The sequence below is a fragment of the Aythya ferina genome (genome assembly GCF_964211825.1).
Source record: "Aythya ferina genome assembly, chromosome: 28".
In the NCBI taxonomy this organism is placed as follows: Eukaryota; Metazoa; Chordata; class Aves; order Anseriformes; family Anatidae; genus Aythya; species Aythya ferina.
Genome location: NC_140325.1, coordinates 2590099 through 2613884, shown reverse-complemented (window position 1 = coordinate 2613884; position 23786 = coordinate 2590099). Strand labels below are relative to the sequence as shown.

Sequence of the window (23786 nt, the reverse complement as noted above, 5' to 3'; positions counted from 1 at the left end):
AGCTCTGAGCACAGCCATTAACTGTTGTCTCAGCATTCATGTGTCCGTGCAGTTAATTTAATGCCACCTCCGACAGGCTTGGCGCCCAGCTGCCTTATGAAATATTCATGGAGAGGAAAAGCAGTGGAACTTATCTGCTCCATGTTGTTCGGCTGCAACTTTGACTGAGACTTAAAGCCTGGCAGGAGCCTTTGGGGCAGGCTGGAAAGCTGCCTGGCTCTCCTGGGAGGGGACACACGGAGTGAGGGGAAGCGAGGGCTAACCTGAGAAATGCAGAGAGGGAGGTGGGACATGGATTGCTGCTCGGTTTGGCACAGGGAGCGGGGGAGCTGCAGGGTCTGGAGAGACCCCCCCCCATCGCATCAGCTGGGGATGTGACTGCAGATCCCCGTCCCCAGGGATGCTCCTTTGCCAGTCCTCAGTGTCCCCTGTTTTTAGCTGTCTCATAAGAAACGCAGGGACAAAATATCCCCGGCTTCCCCGGCTCAGTGTCTCCTTACACTTGTCCTTTCTCCTTCCCTCTGCCCTGAGGGTTTGGTTTGTTCCTCCCAGTGGAAACGGCTGGTGAAATGCCACCCCGCGCACCTTCATTTTCCTGCACCTGCTGGCACAAGGCAGCTCCTCTGAAACCTTCCTCCCCAACCCGTATGGCGGTAGCTCCAGGCAGCCGAGCAGCATCCAGGGCTGTGTAATTATATCTCAGCGCCTGTTTCTGCTGGCAGCGTTCGCAAAGAGCAAGTGGTAACCGGGAATTATTGCCAGGGAGGAGAAGAGGTGATGCTATCTCTGCCCATGGCTATGTGCACGTTGCATGATTAATCCGAGCTCGGGAGGGTTTCAGCAGCCACACGATCTGCAAGGTAAACACAGCAGTGTGCGAGCAGGTGCTTCCCAGCAATCTCAGACCTGGGTGCGTCGCACCTCGTCCTCACGTGGATCTGCAGAGCTGCTTCCTGCGAGGTGTAATTAACTCCTTGTCTTGCGCACAGCGGGAGGCTCGCGCCGCTGCGTGCCTCGCACGCCGTGCAGGCTGCCAGCCCCTCGCAGCCCCTGCGTGGTAATCCCCAGCTCAGGCTCCCCGTCCCGTATGCTCCGGCGGTGCGTGGATCGTGTGTTTCCTTGGAGCCTCGAGTCAGAAAATGTGCAGCGTGTCCACTTCGTGACCATGCTGCTCCCGCTGGTGGCCGGCTCCTGGCTGGGCACCCATCCCTCACCTTGCCTCAGCTCCAGGGGTGGGAAGTGCATCAGCTGTGCTGCTTTTGGGGTCCTGGCAACCCCTCTGTGAGGCTGTTCCAGGCTGTGGCTCACCAGCATCGCTTCCAGCAGCAGCAAAACCCTCAGGCAGTCGTGCCGAGGCTGGGGAGGTGCTCCTGCAGCGCCAGGCTGTGACGGATGGGTGGCCAGCTCCTAGCACAGCCCAGCACGTTAATGGGGAGCCCTGGAAGAGCTGGGGTCGCTGCCTGGTCCCTGCAACAGGAGCCATGTGAATGGCACCGAGGAGGAAGCGGGCACGGTCAGCTGCTCTGGCTACTCACAATGTCTGGCTGCAATTAATTTAGGTTCATTAACTCCCTTCTGGGCTTTGCTGTATCATCTTGTTCCTATTCAAAGCCCACCCCGTGGCCTTTGCAGCACCAGCTCTGGCAGAGAAGGACCAGAATAGCAGCGAGTCTCTTCTAGTTTAAATGCAAAACACCCGTCTGCCATTTCCAGGAGCAAGAAGGACGTGGCCGGAGCCAAGCGACCGGGGGAAGTTTGGCATTTTCGTATTCCCTGCCCACTGCCCATTTGCTATTATGCAGCCTCCACAGGGTCCTGAGGGCCCTTTTGAATGCCCAGGACCCGGAATGTTGCTTTTGCTCTTTGCAGCTGGAAATCTGAAGGACAGAAGCTGTGTTTGCATAGGCCTTGTACTACAACTGCTACTAACTTAGTTAAATTAAAACCAGGTAATATTCCAGCCGGTGACTCATTTCTGCTGAATCTCAGGTACCTGTCCCGAAGCACAGAAGTGTTAGATTTGTCAAAGATCAGCAGCTGCACGTATGTCAATTCTCCTCCCCCTGCTTGAGAGCAAAAGTCAGCTCCCATCCTCCAGCCCTGAAGCATCCCTCGGGGCACGTTGGCAGCACAGGACCAGGCAGGGATGCTGTGTCGGAGATATATAAAGGGGCTTTTTAATGGGACTCTGTTCAACATCATCTCTGTTGTTGCAGGTATTCATGTGAGCATTTGGAGGCTGTACTGGAAGTCTGGACCAAAGCTTTATCCTTCCCTTTCCCCTTTTGGCTCCAGCATTTCAGGGATGCCTTCAAGAACATCCTGGGATGCTGCCGTCCCCCCCCCCCCGCCTCCTTGGGGAGCATTTCCTGCAGCTCCGTGAGAGAGAGAGGCTCAGTGCTCGTGAGTTATATCATTCTTTATATCATCGTTAAGAGTAGCAGGTATTGATGTACAATGCATCTGTCATCTTATTGTGCTTCCTATGAAAATGTGTGTACATAGTACAGATACCAGAGAGAATTCAACACTTTATACACTTGAAGGCATTCAGAGATCAGTAACAGAAAAAAAAAATGGCACAAGAACAAGGCCTAAATGCTACGGGATGGGTATCTACACTGATATGATGCATATATAGATATATATATATATATGTACACATATATATATAGTCATATATATTATATATAAGAAATATAAAATGCAGATGGCATAATAGAAACAAACGAAAAAGTGTATGCTTCAACAGGCGAGCATCAAGGTCAAATCCCAGCCCCATCTTTAAAAGCTTTAGTGGGAGAGAACGAAAGAAAATAAATAAATGACGTGAAATGAAACATTAGGAAAAATCCATAAGAAAATTTATGGATGCGGCCGACCTGTCATCTTTGGGTGATCGCTGGATAACAAAGGACTGCCCCCCAGTTCCTAATTTTGGTCAGGAAGCAAATAATAATAATGACAATAAGAAGAACGAAAGCACACCGTAGAAATAATAATTACCAAAAAGACTTATTGCAAAAGCTCTTAAAGATAAGTAGCACTTCAGCCCCGGGAGGGCTTTTGCTTGATGCCAGGGGGCCTGGGGGCTGGCAGGGGCTGGGGGAGGCCGATTGCCACTGACCCTGGAGCCAAGTGGCCGTGCGCTCGCGGGCCCGGGGAGCGGAGACTCGGCCAGAGCCGGCCAGCCGGCCCCCGCTGCTGGGAAGGGGCAGCAACAGGAGGAACAGCGGGGGTCCCAGGCGGCGAGCTGGCAGGCACCCCAAAGGTGCCCGGGGCTCGTGGCCCCTGGGGGTGGCTGCTGTCGGGGCGGGGTGGGAGCCTGCAGTCCCGCAGACCGGAGCACCCTGTGCCGTGGGGTGTCCCTTAAGCCTCCAAACCCTTTTGGTGTTGGGGTTCCTGTGCCCGCCTGGCTGAAGCGGTGCTGAGGGGCTCTGCCTTGTGCCCCTAGCTGAGCCAGGCCAGGAATTGAGGCCAGGAGCTTTCCTTATGCCTTTCTCCCCAAGGATGGCTCTTTTTGGGGCCGCACGGGGTAGCTCCAGGTTCCCTGGGGACACTAGGGACTGCGGGGCAAAGCCCAGGAGAGACAGGCAGGGAGACCACCCCATGACACAGCCGAGGCAGAGCGACTGGGCAGCGGGGTCTTCGATACCAAAGTGGCACCCCCAGGCTGGGTCCTCCACGGTGCTTGCAGCCACCGGCGAGCTCAGCGGCCGGGCACCGCCGTCCCCAGGGCAGGTGGCCGAGGAAGACGTTTCGGAGAGGTGGAGCTGCCCCGTCTTTGTGCACGTGGAGCAGCCGGGGGTGCCGAGACAGGGCTGTGGTGAGGGTGGGCTGCGGGCCACCGTGGTCCCAGGGGGCAGCGAGGCTCTGCTGGGGCCGATGAACCCGCGGCCGTGCCCGCTGGCCACGCTGCAGGGCTCCGCGGCGATCCCTCCCGCCGGGCGCAGGGCCACCAGCGAGCGCCGGCCGAGGCGTGGGAGCAAAATGGGCATGGAGACAACGGATGGACAGACGGACAGGGCTGTGGATGGAGACCGTGCGGCCGAATGGCTGCTTCTTCTTGGCTTCTGGGTTTCTAGTTAAAAAGGCTGAGGGGAGCCGAAGGGGAGGAGACGGGGAAGGCCCGTGCCCCAGCCCGCTGTGCGTGTCGCTCCCCGCGCCGCGAGGATGGCTGGGCTGGAGCGTCCTCGAGTCTCTGAGCTAGCGGGGCAGGCACGGAGCAGCTGCCGCGGAGGCTGCACGCCAGGTTCGAGCGTGGCCCGAGCCGACCGCCTGGCCCGAAATCCGAGGCCGTCGCTCTTGTCCATGTCCCACTGTGGCGAGGAGCGAGGTCCCCTTGGTGTGTCTCTCCGCTGGCGCTCGCAGGGAGAAGGGCAGCTCTCCGGAGGGCTTTGGTAGCTCAGGTTGTACATCCAGACGTCAGTTAGCAGGTGAAGTCCTCAAAGGTGCCCCGGGCCGGGTGATGAGGTAGGATATTTGCTGCGTACGTCATGCCTGCCGGGTGGCCCCGTATGCTTTCACAGGGATTCTGCGGGGCAGAGAGGCTGGATGGGGTGCTGGGCTCGCCAGCTTCACCCACAACCCTGCCGAGTGGGATCCCTGGCTCCCTACAACATCTCTGCCTGCTGCCTCTGCTTTTCCCAGCTGGTTCCCCAAGCAGTGAGCCCACCACCGCCGTGAAACACCGTGGCACGCTCGGCACTTACGTGGCGTTTCACGTCGTCCATGCTCAGCGCGACGCCCTTGTCCGTGTTGTTCCTCTTGTGGTTCTTGCGGCACTTGCCCCGCCGGCACAGCCGGTGCTTTATCACCTACGAGAGCCACGTTTCAGCTCCACGCAGGCTCACAAACGGCTCTGCCCCGTGGCCAAGGTTCAGGGAATGGCCCAGCACCCCACAGCGGGCTCTGCCAGCCCCGGGGGGAATGTGGTGCCAAGGGGAGGATGGGGTTGTGCCAGCCCTGGAGGAACAGAGGGGACTGGGGGGGAGCACTTTGGTGTTCCAGCATCTCCCGGGCCCCCTCGCAGCCAGGGGATGGCAGAGGTGCTCACCTCATAGGCGTAGTCAAACAGCTCCAGCACAGTGAGGATGCTGGCCCCGATGAAGAGCCCCATCTGCCCTCCAATGTCACCTGGAGAGGGGAGGAAAGGAGAGGAGAGGGAATTCATCAGCAGGGCATGAACCCAGAGTCTGGGGGCAGATGGAGCAAAGAAAGGGCAGAACCCATCACCGCTGTGACCCGGTGGTGTGCCCTGCTCTGTGCCCAAGCTGTTGGCACACCCCGGTGCCTCGGGGCTGGGCTCACAGCACGCGGGACCACGTTGGAGGATGCCCTGGCACAGGGCACAGCCACTCACCCAGCAAGCCGGCCACCTCGTACGCCTTCTTCTGCTCGATCGTCTCGTAGTTCAAAGCTTCAAAGAAGATGTCCAGCACCAGGATGTTCTCCCTGTACGGAAAAGAAGCGGCATCAGGTTGAGGTTTGAGCCAGGGGGGACGTGATGCTGCCCTGTCCTCCTGGGGGGTTACCCGATGTACTGCTCCGACTTGTTGTACTTCTTGGCCAGGTACTTGGCAGAGGCCTTGCTGGGGATTTTCACCATGGAGAGCTCCTTGCCGTAGCGGGTCACGTTGCAGGGCATCTCGCAGACGCAGTACTCGTTGTCCTTCTCCACCAGAAAATCTGGGCAGGGAAAGAGAAGGATGAAGAGAGGGAAAAACCCAACACTCAGCCCCTCCCTGGGGGGCCGGGCAGCCTCACCTAAAGCCGGGTCTGCGCACTCCTTGTACTGCTCCGGGGTGCAGTAAGGGGCATCGCCTGGAGGAGAGAGAAAGGATTCCCATGGGACCGTGTCCGAGGGCAGAGGGGCCGGACCCGGCGGCGCGCGGCTCACCCGGCATGTGCACCATGCGGCAGTTGCAGTTCTCCACCAGGTAGCGGGTCTCGCAGTCGATGCGGCAGGCGGTGATGCTGTAGGTGTCGTAAAACTCCGAGTCGCCCGCCACGGCCTTGCAGTCGCCCCAGGGAGGCGGCAGGTAGATGAGCTGGGAGAGGGAAGAAGCCAGGAGTGAGGAGAGGAGCACAGGGTCTAGCCCAGAGGGTGGGAGGAAGCATCCCGGCACCCCCAGCCCCTACCCGCTGCTCCTGGCAGGACACGAAGGTCTGGAAGCCGGGTGCCACCCCGAAGCCCAGCTGGTCGATCAGCGGGGGCTCGTCCTGGCTGTGGATCTGCACCTTGATCCCGGCTTCGAACGAGGTCTCATCTGCGGCAGAGAGAAGCAGAGAGGGGCTGAACCCGGCTGCCAGAGGGAATGAAACTTCTGCCTGCCACCCTTCCTGTCAGCGAATCCCTTCCTTTGCATGTCCAGCCATCCGTCCATCCCTCTGCTGCTGCACCTCGTCCTCGTCCCCTCCACCTCTGACCCCTGCAGCCCAGAGCCTGGGGAGAGCAGCAGGGAAAGCGCTCGGCTCTATTTATAAACAAGTGACAGCTGCTTGTCTAAACTGATGGGGGGTTGCCATGGCAAATAGCACAGACAAGGAGGGAAAAGGAAAGCGAAGGACCTGAAGTGGTGAGAAATGGAAGGAGGGAAGAGGAGGGAGCCCGAGGGACGTGGCCCTGCAGCGTGAGGAGCTGGGAGGTGGCTGGGGAGCAGGACAGGAGCTGCTGGCACCCTCTGGGGCGGTGGGTTACCTGTTTCCCCCCACACCGGCAGGTACTCATCCTGCTGAATGTCCAGCATGATCTCCAGGCCGTTGCCGGTGCCCCCCTTCATGGTGATGAGCCGGGGCTTCCCGTCCTGCCCCGCGTTGAAGGTGTAGCACTTCCCGTAGCGCGTGAAGACCTGCGGGAGAGAACACGGGGCTGAGGCTGGGGCCCCTCTGCTGACCCCAAACTGCCACCGGCACCGTTGCGCAGAGCTGGGAGGGCACCACCAGCCCCAAAATGCCACCGACCCCAGCCTAGGGGTATGATCCGACCTGGGATCCTGCCCCACGGGGGGTCTCTCCCCGTTGGAGCTGCCTGCTTTTGCCCCGAGAGAGGAGGAGACACCCGCACCAAGGCAACGGCACTGGTTCAGAGGAGACGCTTCACAGATTCACAGCACCACAACCCCACAGACCTCACGGCAGCCCCAGATCCCCGAGACGGTGTCGCTCAGCCCCATGCCAACACCAGCACCTGCCCCATTCCTCCTCCGTCCCCATAGGGGACAGGGCTGGACAGGATCCTCAGCTCCCCACTTCTCAGCTCTCACCTCCGGCAACCGGCACGGCTCCACGCTGCTCGGCTGCTGCCAGCCTGGGCAAAGGGCATTTAGGGCCAGCAGACTGCACGGTGCCAAGCCTAGGAGTGGTGGTGACACGAGGACGGAGGTGCCAGGCACCTTCTCTGCAAGCACAGCCCCAGAGCTGCTCTCCAGTGGGGCCACGCAGCCGGCACCATCGCCGACACCAGCGAGGTGCCTGGGTGCTGGAGGATGGGGTGAAATATCAGCCTGCCCCCATAGCAGCCAGGCAAGGACAGAATTGCTTGCCTGATCTCATACAGTGCTGCCTGGAGCTGCTCCCTGCTCCCTTCCCTCTCCTTTTGGGGCCAGAGGACAGGCAGCAGGAGTCCTTTGCTTCTCCCCACCCCGAGCTGCGAACACGGCGCTCACCACACTGAGCAGCCCCAGGTGGTGGGAAGGGTGAGCTGGGGCGAGGAGAAGGAGAAGGAGCAATCGTGGGGCAGGTGAGGGGTAACGGGAGCCGAGCAAGCCAGAGAGCAGGCAGGATATTTGGTGGAGACGACGGTGCCGGGCAAAAGGAGCGTGCTGCCACCCGGGGCTGTGCTGGGGCTACTCACCGCCACGAAGTCGCTGGGGCCGCACTGCTCACCCCGGTAGCTGCAGCTCAGCAGCATGTCCTCCAGCTGGTGGCAAGTGCGATTAAAAAACACGTACAAATTTAGGGGCTCGTCCTCCTCCCAGGAGCTGGGCTGGGCTGGGGCAAAGCCCAGCTCCATCCCGGGCTCGTAGTCGACCAGGGGCGCCAGGTAGAGCAGGTCCTCGTGGCTGAGCTGCGAGACCCGCACACGGTTGATGTTGCAGAAGGTGACGGCGGGGAAGGTCATCTCGGGGCTGTCCTCCTCGCTGAGCAGCGTGACGTGGTGGTACTCCAGGTAGTAGACGATGCGGTCGGCCACCTGGTAGAGGAAGACGGACAGGGAGAGGAGGAAGGCGAGTGCCCAGAGCGCTTGCCGGGCTCCCAGGCTGCCCTCCACGAAGATGTGGCTCAGCCCATGCAGTGTGCAGCTGCTGGCAAAGGCCACAAAGTCTGTGGCTGCTCCCACGTCCTCCTCCTCCTCCTCTTCATCCTCCTCCTGCCCGTACAGGAACTCGTCCGCTCCGTCCTCTCCCCTCCCGGCAGCAGGGGCATCTCTTGGTCCTTCCTCGCGGGAGAAGGAAATGGTGCAGAAGATCTGGAGGGGCATTGTCCAGCGTGGGGGTCCTGGCTCTGGGGTGGTCCTGGCCCCTGATCTTCTGGGGGGTCTCCGGCAGTGGCTCGATGCCGTGTAAGGTGGGCGAGAGGGGCTGGGGGAGAGCGGGGAGGGAGGAAGGGGAAAGTTCAGGAAGGAGAAACGGGAAAGGGAAAAGAAGCGAGAGGCACGTTGATGCGCGGGGAGAAATCGAGAGCGAGGGGAGAGGAGAGGAGCAGAGGGCTGCTCGGAGGGGACGGAGAGAGGAGGGTATATGAGGAGCGGGGACGAGGAGAGGAGGAGCGAGGGGCGGTTCTGCGGGCTCCCTGGTCCCGGGGGAGCAGCCCGGCTGCGGCTGGCAGGACAGAGCAGAGACGTCTCCGGCTCCAGAAGCGCTGCTGTGCTGGGAGCTCCTGGTGCTGCCCGGGGAAGCCGAGGGGCTGCCAGGTCCCGTGAGGATGGGTGCGTGCAGGGGTGTGCGCAGGCACCCGGTGTGCTGCGTGCTGCATCCTCCGTCCTCCTGGTGGGTCTCATGGTCCTGGCAGCCTGACCGGCTGCTCCAGCCAGGCACACCCCGCCGAGGCCAGGCTGTTTCCGCAGCCACCATATGCTTGGCTCTCCGTGCTCTCCCTGCTCTTCACCACGGCGGCCAGAGCCTTGCCCAAAACGCCTGCGGCACCGTCCCGCTGCGGTGCCCGTCTGCGTGGTGTCATCGAGAGCGGATGGATGGATGCTGCGGTGTCCCCGAGCTCTCGTGGTGCTCGCCCTGCCCCGGTGGCACCCGTCCCCTTGCGCTCCAAGGTCCGTCATCCTCCGAGCCAACTCGGATTTGCAGGATTTGGCACTGCCGTGGTTTGGGCGATGACTCCTGCAGAGCCCAGCTGCTGTGCGGTGCATCACCTCGTCCTCCACGTCCCTGCGGGGCACGGGGAGCCACTGTTTCCCCCCGGGGATGGCATCCAGGCTTTGTGCCGGTGAGCAGAATGGGACCAGGGGGCCCAGAGAGGCAGCCCCGAGGTGGGACGGGGGCACGGAGCCAGGGCCGGGTGAATGCCGGGAGCAAAGGCATCCCCCACTGCAGCCCTGCGGCAGCACGGCCCCTTCTTGCGGTTTCGCTTTTTTTCCTGCACTCAGCACTTCGTAAAAGCATCCGATGCGACCACAGAGCAATCTCCAGCCCCATCCCAGCACCGCAGCCGCCGTCGTGGACCCGAGGGGAAGGGGAGCGTCTGAATCCAGGAGGCCTTCGCTGCGCCAGAGCTGGACGGGAGGTTTCTGATGCTCAGGTGCGATGAGCACACCCCAGCCCGCTGCTTCGGCTGCTGTGCCTCCTTCCCCGCATGCACCAACAGGGCACGTCGGGGCCCCTCGTCCCTGAGCACATCATGGACACGGACACCCCCAAATCTCCTGAACAAATACAACCAGGAAACTTCTGCGGAACGGATGGGAGCCCGGTACAAAGTTATCGGCTCTTCCTGAGAAAGAGGTGCTGGTGAAACGTGCAGGACGCACCCTGAGGACCACTGCCAGGGCAGGGATGACGAGAGGTTATGGTGTGATAGCACGTGGTCCCCCAAGGGTCTGCCCCGGGGCCCTCCAAGCTTGATATCCCCCAAAAGGGCCCCAAAAGTGTAAGGAGAACGCTGGCAGAGGCACTGAGCACAAAGCTGGGGATGCTGTCAGTGCCTGGGAGAAGAGGGGGTGACCTTGGGGATGAGTGCCAGAGCCACAGGATGAAATTTCATAAGGCTGGGAGCAAGGTCGAGCCTTTCAGGAGCAACCTGGAGAATCTGAGCTGGAAACTCATCCCGGGAACAGGACTGGGGTCACATCCTGCCCCTTTGCCTTTTTGGTGGGGATGAGCTGCAGCTGCACCACGGGCAGGGCTGGATAAAAGCATCACCTGGGAGGGGGTTTGGGGGCATGGGGCTGGTTCAGCCCTGTGGTGTGAGCAGGGAACAGGCGCCAGAGGCTGCTTTTGTCAGGGAATGAGGCTGGCTGAGGTCAGGGTGGGATTTGTCACGTCCCTTGGCTATGGGACAGGGAGTTTCAGTGACAATGAGTGGAGGAGGGAGAGGCGAAGAAGGAAAATGGAAGAGAAAGGGTTTGCTTCGCCCTGCTGGTCCCTGATGGTGTGAGCAAGGTGCTAATCTGATCTAATGGCATGGAGGGGGGACTTTTAATGTGTCTTCTCAGGAGCAATTGCAGCAGGGAGAGGGAGGTGCTGTAATGAAAACGCTCCATCATCGGCCGGAGCCATTAACCTGTCGCGCTCGGCTTAACCAGCCTGCGGAGAGCACCAAGGCCGCTTCCCGGAGCCAAGCGCTGCCTGGGCTCCAGTTACCGGAGCCACCACTCAAACTGGGTGACCAGTTGATGGTCCCAGCCAGGAGCACGGTGGCACCGGTGCTTGGGGGACCCCGTCCTGCCCCTACAATTAGGGACAAACCGTGGCCGTGTCCCCGTGCCGCGGGCAGGGGGTCGCCGTCCCAGTTTGCGCGAGTTTTGGAGATGCTGGAGCCAGTCCTTGGGCTCGCTCCAGCTCCTCCCGCAGCAGGAGTTATTTTTACCCTTTTTCAGGTAAAGCTTTTGCGGGGGAGAGGGACGGGGGATGCTATAATTAGCTGTGACATCAGCCCCCGTGGCGGCGCGTGCTGGGACGATGCCGCCGTGCCCCGACCTGCGGCTGGGGACCGGGGATGCTCCGTGCCCTTGTCCCCTGCTGCGGTGGGGGCAGCGGGACGGTGGCAGGAGCCTGGTTGTTCCTGGCTCCAGCTTGGTGTTTGGCCGCTGTTTGGGGCGGTTTGGCCCCGCTCTGTGCCTTGCAGCTCATCATGGGCTGGGGAAAGGAGGTTCCCCGGAGCGGGGGAGCACGGAGGCGGCGTGGGGGGGGGGGGGGGGGAGAAGGCAGGAGGGGGATTTGACGGCAGCAACAGCGCATTTCACAGCCTGTCACGCTTTAATGGCAGAGGAGATCAAAGCCGGGATGGAGTTATTCATAGAGATAAACCAATCCCCGAGGAGGCGAGGAGAAAACAACATTGCAAGCTCTGTTATCCCAGGCCTGCAAGCAGCAGCCCGGCCCCGGGGAGGCTGTTGCAGGAGGTGCCCTGGGAGCCAGATCCGCTCGGCTCCGTCCCTGGCAAGGCCTGGCCAAGCTGGGGCTGGGCTGCCTGCACCTTCCCTGGGGGGGTCAATGAGGTTGGATGCAATCCCACAGCACCCAGGAGCAGGATTTGGGGGTGGATATTTGGTGGGGCAAGCGGGCTGCCGTGCACCTGCGATACACCAGAGAGGGGGGGGAAAAATTCAGGCCTGCAACATTTGGGGTAGCTGCAGCTCCTGAATAAAAGGCAGAATCGGGGCAGCCTTCACGCTGCTCCTGGGCAGAGGAGGCGGGTGAGCAAGGTGGGATTGCCCGGGCGGCCAGGATCTCTGCTGGGACTAATCCTGCCGCACTTATCAGATGCTGCCACCTTGCCTCTGCTTGCACCGTCGGCCAAGCCAGGCGCAGCTTGTGTTATCCGACCCTTTATCCCCCCAGATTAGACGCTTCACAGTGGATTAGCATGTCACATTCTAATGCAGAAAAATTGATGATTAAAAAGGACTTTTTCTCTGTATTATTCCCCACCTCCGCCTCTTCTCCACCCTGTCCCCATGGGCCCAGGCAGTCCAGCCCCAGCTACGCACACAGGTGATGTGGGAATCCGTTCCTGGCTCGTGCAGGGGATGGAAAAACAAAGGTCCCGTTTTGGGGCCGTGCAGGGCTGCTGTGCTCCATCCTGGCTGGTTTTGGTGACAGAGCTCGGGGTGCCTGCAACCAGGATGCTCCCAGTCCCTGCCGGCCCCGTGCCATCCTGCCCGGGGCTGTCATCTGCAGCCCCAGCATCTGCAGCTCAGGACTTTAATAAAAAGCACATTATGGTGAGTAATGCGCTAAGTGGACTTCATTATGGACCTGGGGCCTCCCTGGCTCCCGTTGTTCCATATCATTTCATATCAGACGAGCCTTATCTCCTCTCCAAACGTTTCCATTTAAACTCCATTAATCTTTCAGAACCTCCCTGGCCCGGCGCTGCTCAGCGCTTCCCAGCCAGCCCTGCCTGGTGCCGGGGCTGTCGGCATCGTGGTCCCCTGTGGTCCTGCTGCTGGGGGGGGATCCGGGGGGGCTTCGTGGGTATCCACGGCCGGGCTCCTCTGTGTATCCACCACGATGGCTCCAGCAGCCGCCTTATCCTTCTTGCTGAGGACCCGTTTACACTCCTATAATTGAAACAGTTTGTAACGCCGAGGGCTCGCTGGGTGATTTACCCATCTGCAGCAGCTCCCGTGCCTTGGAGGGGGGCAGCAGCACCGTGCTGGCTCCTGCCCCACCGGGAGCAGAGGAGGAGGCTGCCGAGGTGCTGCTAATTCTGGAGCCACTGGGATTATTCTCTGGGCGGACACTTATCCGAAAGCCTTCCCGTGTTTCCTGCTGCCTGTGAATTACCCATAAGCAGGTTGCAATTTTTTCCGACATCCTTCACGATTGCTTAGACAGTTCATGCAAACATTCAAGCCGATGTTTTTATTGGTGGTGGTAGGGGGGGGGATGGAAATTGTATTCCGAGCGGGTTTTCTCGCTGCGTTTGCCTGCTCCAGCTCTGTGCACCGCATGGTTTTCAAATCAAATCTAATCCAAGCAAGGTGGTTACACAGCCCCGGCGTGTGGCTGCTCTGCGTGGGGCTCAGCGCTGCCTTGTGGGGCTGCTGGGGCAGCGAGAAGGGGCTTAAAATCCCCCATAAACTGAGGGTGGGGGGAGCCCCTGCCCCAGTGTCCCTGGCTCTGTCCTGGTGCTGGGATCCTGGGTGCAAATGCAGCGGATCCTCCATGCAGGGGGGAAAAATATTCAAGAGGAAAAAAAAAAAAGTTGTAATATCCAAGTGTCAAGGCCTGTATAAATAAATAAGAGCCTGAGATGGTGAGGTGCATCTTGAGTCATGGTTGTTTCGGGAATTGCAGTGATGCCTGCTGCTTCGAGAGCCCCGGCTCTGACCAAACTCTGCAGGCGATAAAACAAAGGCATCTATAAAAAGCCAGATAAATTAAAACTGAGGCAAAAGGCCACGAGACAGTTAATTTCCCGGATCTCCCTGGGGAGATCTCTGCCTCCTGCATGGCTCCAGGTGCTCAGGGGAGCTGCTCCCCCTGCCCCAGGTTGTCCCCGTTTAGCGCTGGTGAAAAGGAGAAGCCACCTGGAGAGCTTTCCTGGGCGGATTCTTTGAAATACCCTCGGTCACCGAACGCGCCATGTGCTCAGCTGCTGCTGCTCAGCTTGGCTCTCAGATAAAGACTGAAGGGAGATAAAGGGGAAATCGTTTGGAAAAAAACAAATTCCATTTTCTGGTGGTGTTTAGGGGTTGTATTTTCAGCCTGTGGCTCCCACGAGGGCTGGTGTCCGGGGTGCGTTTGCCTGGAACTCCGCGGTCGTGGCATCCCTGCTTCCATCGCGGCCAGCCAGATGGTGCTCGAAAGCCTCCTCATCTCTTCCAGCAGCTGAAGATACCATTAAACCTTATTAATAATAATTAATAATTAATTTCCTAATGATTTTGTGTGCAAAGGCATCTCAAGAGGAGCAGGAATAGCCTGGCGGGGCCCCAAAGGTGCATCTGAGGCGCTCGGAGCTCTTGGCACAACACCTCTGGGTGCGCTGGGGTGCGTGAAGGGCTTCGGGTGTGCAAGACAGCTCTGGGTGTGCAAAGCGATTTGGGTGTGCAAAGCAACTTGGGTGTGCAGGGTAACTCTGGCTGTGCAAAGTGCTTTGGGGTGTGCAAAGTGCTTTGGGGGTGCGTGATGCCTCCGGGTGCGCAGCGTTTCCATGCGTGCGTGGTGCATGCTCGCGTGTACCCGGCTCTGGGCAGGGCTGCGCACGCTGATGGGGATGGGACGGCTGCGATGCCAACCCAGGACCTAAATGACCCCCGGCTGTGCCTGCTCCTGCTCCTGCGTGTCCTCCTCTCTCCTCTCCTAATCTCCTGCCGGGGCGAACAGGAGCGATGTTGCTCGGTGCTTACAGGTTCGAGGCGCTAAATGATTTACCTGCTCCGTGGCAGAGCTGCTAACGAACTGGCTGCGAGGCACAGGCACGCGTCAGCCCCTGCTGTGCCATGCCGAGCACTGATGTCCTCTGCCACTTGTTCCTGACCCTCTTCTGCTGCTTTTGGCTCTGCCAAAATCCCAGGGGGTTTGGGGACGCCGCTCCCATGCAGCAACGGGGACTGTCTCGTGCTGTCCTGCTGCAAAATGAGTAAAATGTGACTGGATTCAAGCAAGAGTTGCTCGCTGTGTGTTTTTGTGGGGTGAGTGGAGCCGTGGGTGGCCGAGGGATCCCAAATTCTCCCACCTGCACCCCGCAGGCACCGGTGTCCAGAAGACCTCAGCAAGCACCGAGGAAATGAAGCGGCCAAGGAACAGCGCTCGTCGGTGCCTCCGCTCTGCACCCAAGGGCTAAATGGCTCTGGGCTTCTTTCTGGATGATTTCCTTTGAGCGAAATACCGAGATCCTTGAAAGCTTCCTAGCTGGCCGAGTCGGGGTGCTCCTCCTGACCCAGCAAATAGCTGCGGCCCTGGCTGGGGATGCTCCTCTGCTCCATCAGCTCCAATTATTCCGCAGCACACAGCCCGTGTCCCACGCGGTTTGCTTCACTCGCGTGGCAAGCGATGCGAGCTCCGGGGTCAAACGAAGCCTCTGCTTGTCGGTGCTGATGGCTGGGACAGGAGCTTGCACTGACACAGGCGGGGATGGCACCGCCGGGCCCCGGGGACCACGGCTGGGATGCCGGAGGTGAAGCGCAGCTCGGAAACAACAGATAGAGGCGAAGAGTTTCAAATGCTTATAAGTTATTTAGGAGCCCTTGTGCCACGTTAAGAAGTGATTTACATAAATCAGTTGAATGTTTTACAGCGTTTGTAAATGCATCGGCTTCGTTGGGCACCGTGGGGAGTGCCGCCGGGCTCATTGTGCTGCTGGAGACCGATCCCAGGCCGGGGGATGATGCTTTTTGGGGTCAGTGGCCGGTCCTGCTGCCCACGCGGTCCCCAGGTTGTTTTTTCCAGAGCTGGATGAGCCCGTGAGGTTTATTTATTAACTCTCTACAGCTCCAGGAAATATCTGGGTATCGGTAATTCCCGCGCCTGGTCTCTCCAGCTGTGTTGGAGATGTTTTTCACTCCGGCTCCATGATTACCCACCAGCGCTTCGCTGCGGGTATGCTGCGCTCACTGCGGGGCTCCGGGCTCGTGACTGCCACGGCCCCGATGCCTGGGTGCTCCGGTGGGTGCTGGGGTCCCCCAGGGCTGAGCATTGAGGCAGAGCCGTGGCTTTGGGATCTGGGGGGGGGGTCAGAAAGGTGCCTTGGGGTTTGGAGGGGCCGTGGGGAGGCTCAGCGGGGTGCAGCGAGATGGTGCTGGGTCCGTTCTCCGTTACAACAGCACCCACGTTGCTCCGCGGGTGGGAGGAAGGAGAGGAGGAGCGTGGCAGGGGGTTGCTGGGGCTGCTCCAGACCTCTCCTGCTCCCTGCCTCGCTCATCCTCCGGGCACTCGTTGTTTCCAGGGCAGAGGATGCAGAAAGCCGATGCAAAAGGCAGCGACATGATCTCCATGTCAGACTCAATTCTCCCGAGTGCCAGCTCAGCCCCGGAGCCTCATGGAAATGGTCCAGAGGTCTTAATCCTCTGCAGTTTTATCTGGGGTGTCCCACGTGCGCTGCCCTAAGGCTCTGAGGCTGGGCACGGCTCCCGCGCCCCGAAGCAGCAGGGGGATGGGGATTCGGGGACGTGACTCTCCCCCAGGACAGGCTGGAGGGGTGGAAGATGGGAAAGCTGCAAAATCACATAGCTCTGGGCATGGCTGCCCACATCACCCCGACCCCAAAAAAGGGCTGAGCAGAGCAGAGCGTGTGGCACCGTCCTGAGGTTTAATGATGGTTTCATGTGGGACAGCCCCAATTCCCATCCCGTGACCCCTGCCATGCCCCAGACCACACTCCGTGGGGTGAAGAGGAAGGGTATCCTCGTTCTCCCCTTGGTGGAAAGAAAATTAATGGGATTTAGAGCCCAGAGACGGGGCTGCTGTGCAGGGAGCAGATCCACGGGGGAGCGAGCAGCACTCCCGGGGCCTCCACATGGGGAGGGAGGGGAAATGCAAGCGGGGAGCCAGTGGGGCCGTGCATTCCCGCAGAGGAATGAGGGCTCGAACTTATAAATAATGAAGAAGCAGGCGAGAAACATTGATCTCTGCTGCTAATGAGCACGATGGGGAGCACGGCCCCAAAACGGAGGTGAAAGGGAGGCCGATTCCCCCATCCCCAAAAAGGAGCCCTGGAAGGATGCCCTATGAGCAGCTCTGTGGGGCTCTGGGCACGGCCCCGGTGCTGGGGACGTCCTCACCCCATATCCTTCAGGGATGGAGGCTCTGGGGGGGGTTCAGGGCATGCCCCACGCCTTGTGCTTGCCCCACAGGGTTTTAAGGCCGTGCCAGGATTTGGGGGCTGGGGAGAGGAGGCGGCTGCAGCTCCCTGTGCATCCTCCCAGGTCTCCTTCAAGGGCTCAGTCCCCCAAAACCTACCCAAAACCCACCCCCGGAGCATCCCTACATCTCTCTACGTGTGGCTGCTGCCCCTCGCAGCACCCCCCTGCAGCACGCAGCCGGGTGGTGATGGAGGGGAAGGAGCAAGGCCGGGGCCCCCCCAGTGTGGCCCGGGGATGACGCAGGACAAAAGGGGAGGTGGGAAAAGCCCCCATGACCCCAGGACGGGCTTCCCCTGGCATCCCGCACCAGCCCCGCGTGCTGGGGGATCCTGGGCACGTTCCAAGACCCCTCCATGCAGGGGGGCTGCAATGTGCCCCCCCGGGATGCTCCCAGCATTATGGGGCCACGCAGGCAGCCCTCCCCACATGGGGGGGGGGGACCCTAGGGCTGCCATGGCCACCCCCCAGCGATGCCCTCCCACTGTCCACCATTGCAACAGGGGGGGGGGTCAGGACAGCGGGCAGCTCCAGCCCCCTTTATTTTCACCCCGGATATTTCGGTTACGGCCCCCCCCCCATCTGCATTCTCCGTGTTTCCCCCCGAGCCCTCCCTCCTGCCGGGGACAGATAACGCGGCGGCCGCGGTGCTGGCGGTGGAGCCGCGGCTCTTCCCGTCGCCTCCCGCGCCGGCCAACATCAGCATGCAGCCGGCATCGCCTGGGCGGCCGCGCGCTCCCCGGCTCTCCCCATCACACCCCGGCTCTCCCCATCGCTCCCCGGTTCTCCCAGTTTCCCCCCCCCGGCTCTCCCCGTTGCCCCACTGGCTCTCCCTGCAGGCCACAGCGCTGAAGTTGAACGGTTGGGAAGGGGACGGGTAAGGAAAGGAGCGAGCTCCATCCCTGCCTGCACGCAGGCAGCTCCCCCTCAGCTTGTGGGGTCTGGGCAGCCCCCAAATCGCCCCCGGCGGGGGTCCCCTCGGGTGCAGCATCTCCTCTGTATCAATAAGGGGGGGCTGTGAGAGCACCTCCTTGGGCATCCCGCTAGCCTGGGTGGTGCAAGGGGCTCCGAAAGAGAGGCAGTGGGATCTGCAGTGGGGGTGACACGGGTGGGGGGACAATGGGACACCATGCAGAGCCAGCGGGGCACGGTGCAGGGATGGTCCCAAGGGTGCCCCGGCACCCACCGGCCTCCCTTGGTGCCATGGGGCCCAGAGCAGTGCCAAGCATGGACAGACACAGCAGGGAACAGTGTGGCAGCAGGAATTATTAACCTTTAAGACAAATGCCTCTGAAAACGGCCACAAGCCCCGTTTGGGGACAGGGCAAAGGTTCCTGAAGGAGCTCGGAGGGACGGGGCAGCCGCAGGACCCTGCGTGCGCAGGCGGCGCCGGCCCCAGCCCCGGCACGCACAGCTCTGCCTGCACAAGGCTGCAAGGGGAATCCAAAGAGCAACATAAATATAGCACTGAGCCAGCTTTTTCTAATCAAATCCATTAAATCATCCAAACCTGCTTGCAAGGAATAATCCAGGCAGTAATAATAAACCAGCTGCAAGTCTATTTTGCTTCTCCCGGTCGGAGCGGATGGGGGAAGCGGGGTATTTGGACCCTAACAGATGGATGGAAGGATGAAGGATGAGTTCCCGAGGATGCTTTGGTGCAGAAAACACCACCAGGGAGGGCCAGGCACCACAACCACCTGGTGACTGCACGTGGGACCTGACCCCCACGGGGGGGATCCAGCCCCCTCGGGGCTGCAACTTGCCTCCATTTACCAACCGAACCGCCCAACCGGTAACAACAGAAGGCTGCTCTGTCCAAAGAGCCCGCCGAGGGAATTTACTGCAGATGATTAAAACCACTCGTACGGCGCCGGGACCTGGGCAGGAGCCCTGGGAACACCCAGCCAGCACCTCGGCACGCTCGGTGGCTTTGTCCTCGCTCAGCACGGGATGCAAGCGGGACGTCCGCAGGCCATGCTGGGGACAGGGACGGGGACCCCAAAAGGCGCAGAGCGGCGCACGCCACACCAGAGCCGGCTCACAAAGAGCCACCCCGGTTGCCAAATTTATTAGGCAGCGTCCGAATGGCCAGCACTGTGTAATTCCCAGCTGGACGGGGGAGAGGCAGCCGCGGGGGGATAAAGGCTTTATTGTGCGCTGGAGCTGAGCACCAGTGCGAGCCGCAGCCTCCACGCCGCGCTGTGCCACTGGGACCTGCTTCCCCCAAGGGCCTGGGGGGGCTCCCTTAGGTCCCCGCTGGCCATCTCCGTGCCTCTCCCTGCTTTTCCATCCTCACCATGCAGTGGTTTCCAGCACAAGGTGTCCAACCCGGCATGCACAACCCTGCTTGGCAGAGCCTGAGTGATCCCGGGGAGCTTTGCGCACGCAGAAGCGCCCTGCACCAGTGCCTCGGGGGCACCCGGACCTCTAAAGCCCAGCACCATCCCCTGGCATCCCCTTAATGCTGCTGCTGCCCATTCTTTCTGAGCCAAAAGGAGGCAGGAATGGTTGCAGGCAGACAAACATCCTCCTCACAAGGTGGATTTGTGGCGCTGGGAGGGGGCCGCAGGGGCACTCACCACTTTGAAGTCTTCAGGGGTGCACTGCTCCCCGCGGAAGAAGCAGGACAGCAACATCTCCCGGATGTCATGGCCAGCCCGGTCATAAAACTCCAGCATGTTGAAAGGTTTGGGCTTGAAGTTTCGGAAGTTTGCCTTGTCCTGCAGGATTTCCATCTGCTTCTCGTCGGCCGTCTGGGTGTCCGGGATCTCGTATCTTAGGGGAAGGAGCAGGCAGAGGCTCAGGCCTGGCTGCAGTGGCTGCTCCCGCTGCCAAAAGTCATTTGGGCTTCACACGAGCTACTTCTGCCCCAACCCCTGGCAAAAGCGCTCTGCCCATGGCATTTTTCAGAGCTTTCAACAGCACAAACTGGCCCAGAGGTGTGAGATGGGGCGGGAGGATGGGCAAGGAGGAGCTCACCGCATCCAGCCATCAGCATCCTTCTCCAAGGGCCACCGTGACACCTGCGGCACCGGAGAAGCTTGGCATTGGCAGTGACCATGTACCAAACAGAGCCTGCTTGCCCCCCAAAATCAGTCCTGCAGCACCAGCCCCGTTTCAGGGCAGCCCGGCTGCGTGCTCCATGCTGTTGGTGGCAGGCTGGATGCGGTGGCTGTGCCCCACTAAATGAGCACAGGCAAAGAGCGTGCCTTGATGCCAGCCCTGAGCTCCTGAGGATGTCTTGGCAGCACCACGGAGCTGCTGTGGGCATGGGGATGGGCTGGGGTCTCGCCCTGGGTGCTGCACCGTGGGGTCCTGCAGCCCAAGGCATGGCCCCAGCGTGCAGGTGACACTCAGCAGCTTCACCTCCTGGCATTGCTGCACGTGGGGACCGGAGCCAGGCTGGATCCATCCAGGGCAGCTCCGATGTGGGAGCCACGTGCCCAGGAGCAGGAGCAGGACCTGGGGTCACCCCGCTCATGGTAGGGCCATGCAGTGGCCACATCCCTCTGTAGAGCTGAATTAGCTCAGGATCTGCTTCCTCATGGAGGTTAAGGAGATGCCACCCGCACCAGCCACCTTGTGGGCACGTGGGGCACCCGGTGGCACGCTGAGCCGTGGCTGGAGGTGTCCCCCGGGGCCACCCCGGGGCACCCAGCACCCACCTGTTATTGAGCAAGGCGAGGAGCTCGCCGGCGTGGTACAGGTCGTTCTTGGTCACCCGGCTGAAGCGAAACTCGTTGAGGTTGCAGAAGGTGACGGCGGGGAAGGTGAGCCTGGTGGCGGCCACCTCGTCCAGCTTGGTGACGTGCGGGTAGAGGAAGTAGTACTGGATGCGGTTGGTGCAGACCAGGGCGAGCAGCGCCAGCGAGCCCAGGAAGCAGAGCGCCCAGACCACGCGCTTCAGCGACAGCCGCTCGTACGAGAAGATGTGCGAGAGCCCGTGGAGGGTGGAGCTGCTGGCGAAGGCCTGGATGCTCACCGGCTGCCCGCTGTCCACCTCTTCCTCGTCCACCTTCAGGTCCATCATGGTCCGCGCCGGCACCCAGGGGTTGCCACTCTGCCGAGAAGGGAGCCCGTGGGTGCCTGCTGCCACCGCAGCCTCCAGGGTGCTGCCTGGCCCGTGGCATCCCTGGGCAGGGCTGCTGGGGATGCACCCGGCGGCCCTCGCGTGGGGCAGACGCTTTGCCGTGCCCTGCTCTCCCCCCCGAGCCTCCCTATTTCATCCGTGTCTATTTATTTGGGTGCAGCCCCTCGCATTTCCTCCCCTCCCACCTCCTCTCCGTGCTCCCCATCCCACGGCAAGACCCGGGTGCCGAGCCCCACCGGCACCCCACCACAACCATCCCCCTTCCAGCACCCTCCGGGGGCCCTCCACGCATCCCCCGAATGGCACCGGCGCGTCGACAAAAAGAAGAAGGAGTGGGAGATGCAAACCTGGAGTCAGGGCTGGCGGCCGGGGCCGGAGCTGGGCTGGTTCTGCTCCGTGGCTGCCGCCGCTGCGACGCAGGTGCCGGGGCTGGGACGAGCCTCCTCCACCGCTCGCTGCTGGCTGGGGAGATGGCAGCGGGAGAGGCGCAGGCACGGAGGGTGCGAGCAGCAGCACCGAGCCCGGCAGCGGCGGGCGAACCGGAAAAGAAGAGGGGGGGGGAGAAATAAAAATAGCCTCGGCGGTACCTTGGTGCAAGCGTGGGAGCGGGGATGCGCCGGGGCCTCGCTCAGCGCCGCGCGGGGGGACCGGAGGCGACCATCGGCGGAGAGGAGGCAGCTGATGGGTGCGAGGAGAAAAGAGGGGGAGAAGGGAGGCGAGCGGGAGGCTGCTTCCCTGCCAAACACATGGATACCTCCCCCTGTGGCTATCTGGGAGCTGGTGATTTCTTCAGATGCATAATCCGCATGAAGTCATTGTCTGTGCGCTGGTGGGGCCGGAGGCCGTGGAGGGGTGCCGCAGGCCGGTGGGCAGCGAGGAGGAGGAGGAGGAGGAGGAGGAGGAGGAGAAGGAAGAGGAGGAGGAGGAGGAGGAGGAGGAGAGGCGGAGGAGCGGGGCGCTCCAGCGATTGCAGGCTGCTGGCAGGGGCTGTTGGTGCTGCTGCCGTGTGCATGTGGGTAATGTGTGTGTGCGTGTGCCTGCGTGTGCCGCTCCCATCCCCCAGCGCCTTCCAGCCAGCCTCCAGCTCCCCGCGCCGCCTGAGCCCCCTCCAGACCCCCTACGCAGCCCCGACCCCGCTGCCCCCATCCACGGCCTCCAAAGCCCTCGCGGGCTTCGCCCACGGGTGGCCCCAGCCACCCCAAACAGCAGGGTGGGTGCTGGACACGTGCGTGGCTCCATCCTTTTCTGGAGGACCGGAGGCAGCCACCTTCCAGCACCTGCTCAGGGTGGCAGCGGGGCTCCAGGGTGCCTCGAGCACCTTCCCCGAGCTCTCTGGGTGCAGCCCTGCTCCTTGCTGCCAGCACGACCCCGGCCGATGCTCGCTGCAGCGGGGACAAAACCCTGCTGGAGGTGCTGGGCTCCTGCCCCGTGCAGGGTGCGCTGCCTTTTTCCCAGCCGTTCACCTTCAGCTGCTTCCAAAATCATCAGGAAGGTCCCCAGGGTGCTTCCCCGCTGCCCAGGGCAGGTTGCACAGGGTGCTGGGTGCTCTCCTCCTCCCCACGGTAAAGGAAGAGGGTTTTGGGGTGCTGCCCAGCCAGCGCTGCAGCATCTCCAACCCCTCTCCACCTCCGTGTCCCCCCTGTGAGCTCCTTGGGGATTTGGGGGTCCCCACAGCCCGAGCTGAGGACGTGCACCCCGCTGCAGACCCCAGCCCAGCTGCAGCAGCGCAGGGAGCAGGGGTTGCTGCAGTGGAATGGAAGCGATGGCTCCCATGTCCTTTATGGGATGTTGGAAAGAGACAGGCCGAGCCTGGGCTCACCCCAAAAGATGTGTCCCAGCCCAAAGGTGTCCCCCCCCAGTGCGCCTTCGCTGCCTGACCCATGGATAATGGGAACGCGGGCAGTTTGGGGTACAGCGAGGTCAGGCATGCGTACCCTGTCCCTAAATCCAAGGTCTTGGCCACACCTGGTTTGGCCCTGTTCTGGAGCATCCTCTCCCAACCCAGCTCCTTGCCCATTCCTTGCTGGAGCAGAAACCTGAGGGCTTTGGGGTGGGACCCACTGGGAGACATCCACCCTGGCCCTGTGGGGACAGAAATGGGATTTGGGGCCACCCCAAGGAGCCTGCACCCCCCTCGCTCACCGCTGGGCACAGGAGGGGCCCTGCCAGCGCTCGGGGATGAAGCCACGAGGCCGGGAGAGCGGCGTTAGATTTTCCTGTTGGCACCAGCTCTGCTTTTCCCTTCCCCACCGCGCTCTGCAGCGAGGCTCATTGCTCCTTGCCTGGCCGCCAAGCGCCTGCTGATAGCTGCCTCTCCATCAGGGCTCCGGATGGAAACCCGGAGAAGGATGCGCCGCTCGGATAAGGGATAAGGACATTAAAAAAAAAGGGGGTTGTTTTTTTTTCCTCTCCCCCCCCACCCCAACCATTTTTTTTTTAATTTTTTTTTCCTTTCCAGATGACAAGTCATTCTCTGCAGTGGTTTTATTGACAGTAAATCCACCGGCAGCGGCAGGGCTGCACGCGGGGAGGGATGGGGTTTCAGGCTGGATGTGCACGTGGACGCACTTGCGAGCCCTTGATTCCCCCCGTGCAAGAAACCCCAGCAAGGTTTGAGCCATCCCTGTTGGGAAATGCACTTCCCGGGGGTTTTGAGGGGCTGATGGAGACCCCAAATGTGCCGGGTTCTCTTTTCCTGGGGGAGCTGGGGAG

The 23786-nt window shown here is 61.2% G+C and overlaps 1 protein-coding gene across 4 annotated transcripts; it reads right to left on the bottom strand.

Moving 5' to 3' along the window:
* Positions 1-2401: 2401 nt before the first annotated feature.
* On the bottom strand, positions 2402-22008 carry ASIC1 (acid sensing ion channel subunit 1). 4 transcript variants are annotated; one of them, XM_084499762.1, is made up of 13 exons: positions 21829-22008; positions 21422-21536; positions 20650-21044; positions 19564-19759; positions 6701-6851; positions 6142-6269; positions 5900-6050; positions 5767-5823; positions 5535-5688; positions 5363-5454; positions 5057-5136; positions 4713-4817; positions 2402-4534 (listed from the first exon to the last, which is right to left on the bottom strand). In XM_084499762.1, the coding sequence occupies exons 3-13, from the start codon at positions 21012-21014 to the stop codon at positions 4430-4432; spliced, it is 1584 nt and encodes a 527-aa protein (XP_084355888.1). In that variant the 5' UTR covers positions 21015-21044; positions 21422-21536; positions 21829-22008; the 3' UTR covers positions 2402-4429. The 4 variants fall into 4 exon arrangements, with proteins under 4 accessions (XP_084355888.1, XP_084355887.1, XP_084355889.1 ...); XM_084499761.1 differs by having other exon boundaries at positions 21422-22008; XM_084499763.1 differs by lacking the exons at positions 21422-21536; positions 21829-22008 and adding an exon at positions 21662-21750.
* Positions 22009-23786: the final 1778 nt, after the last annotated feature.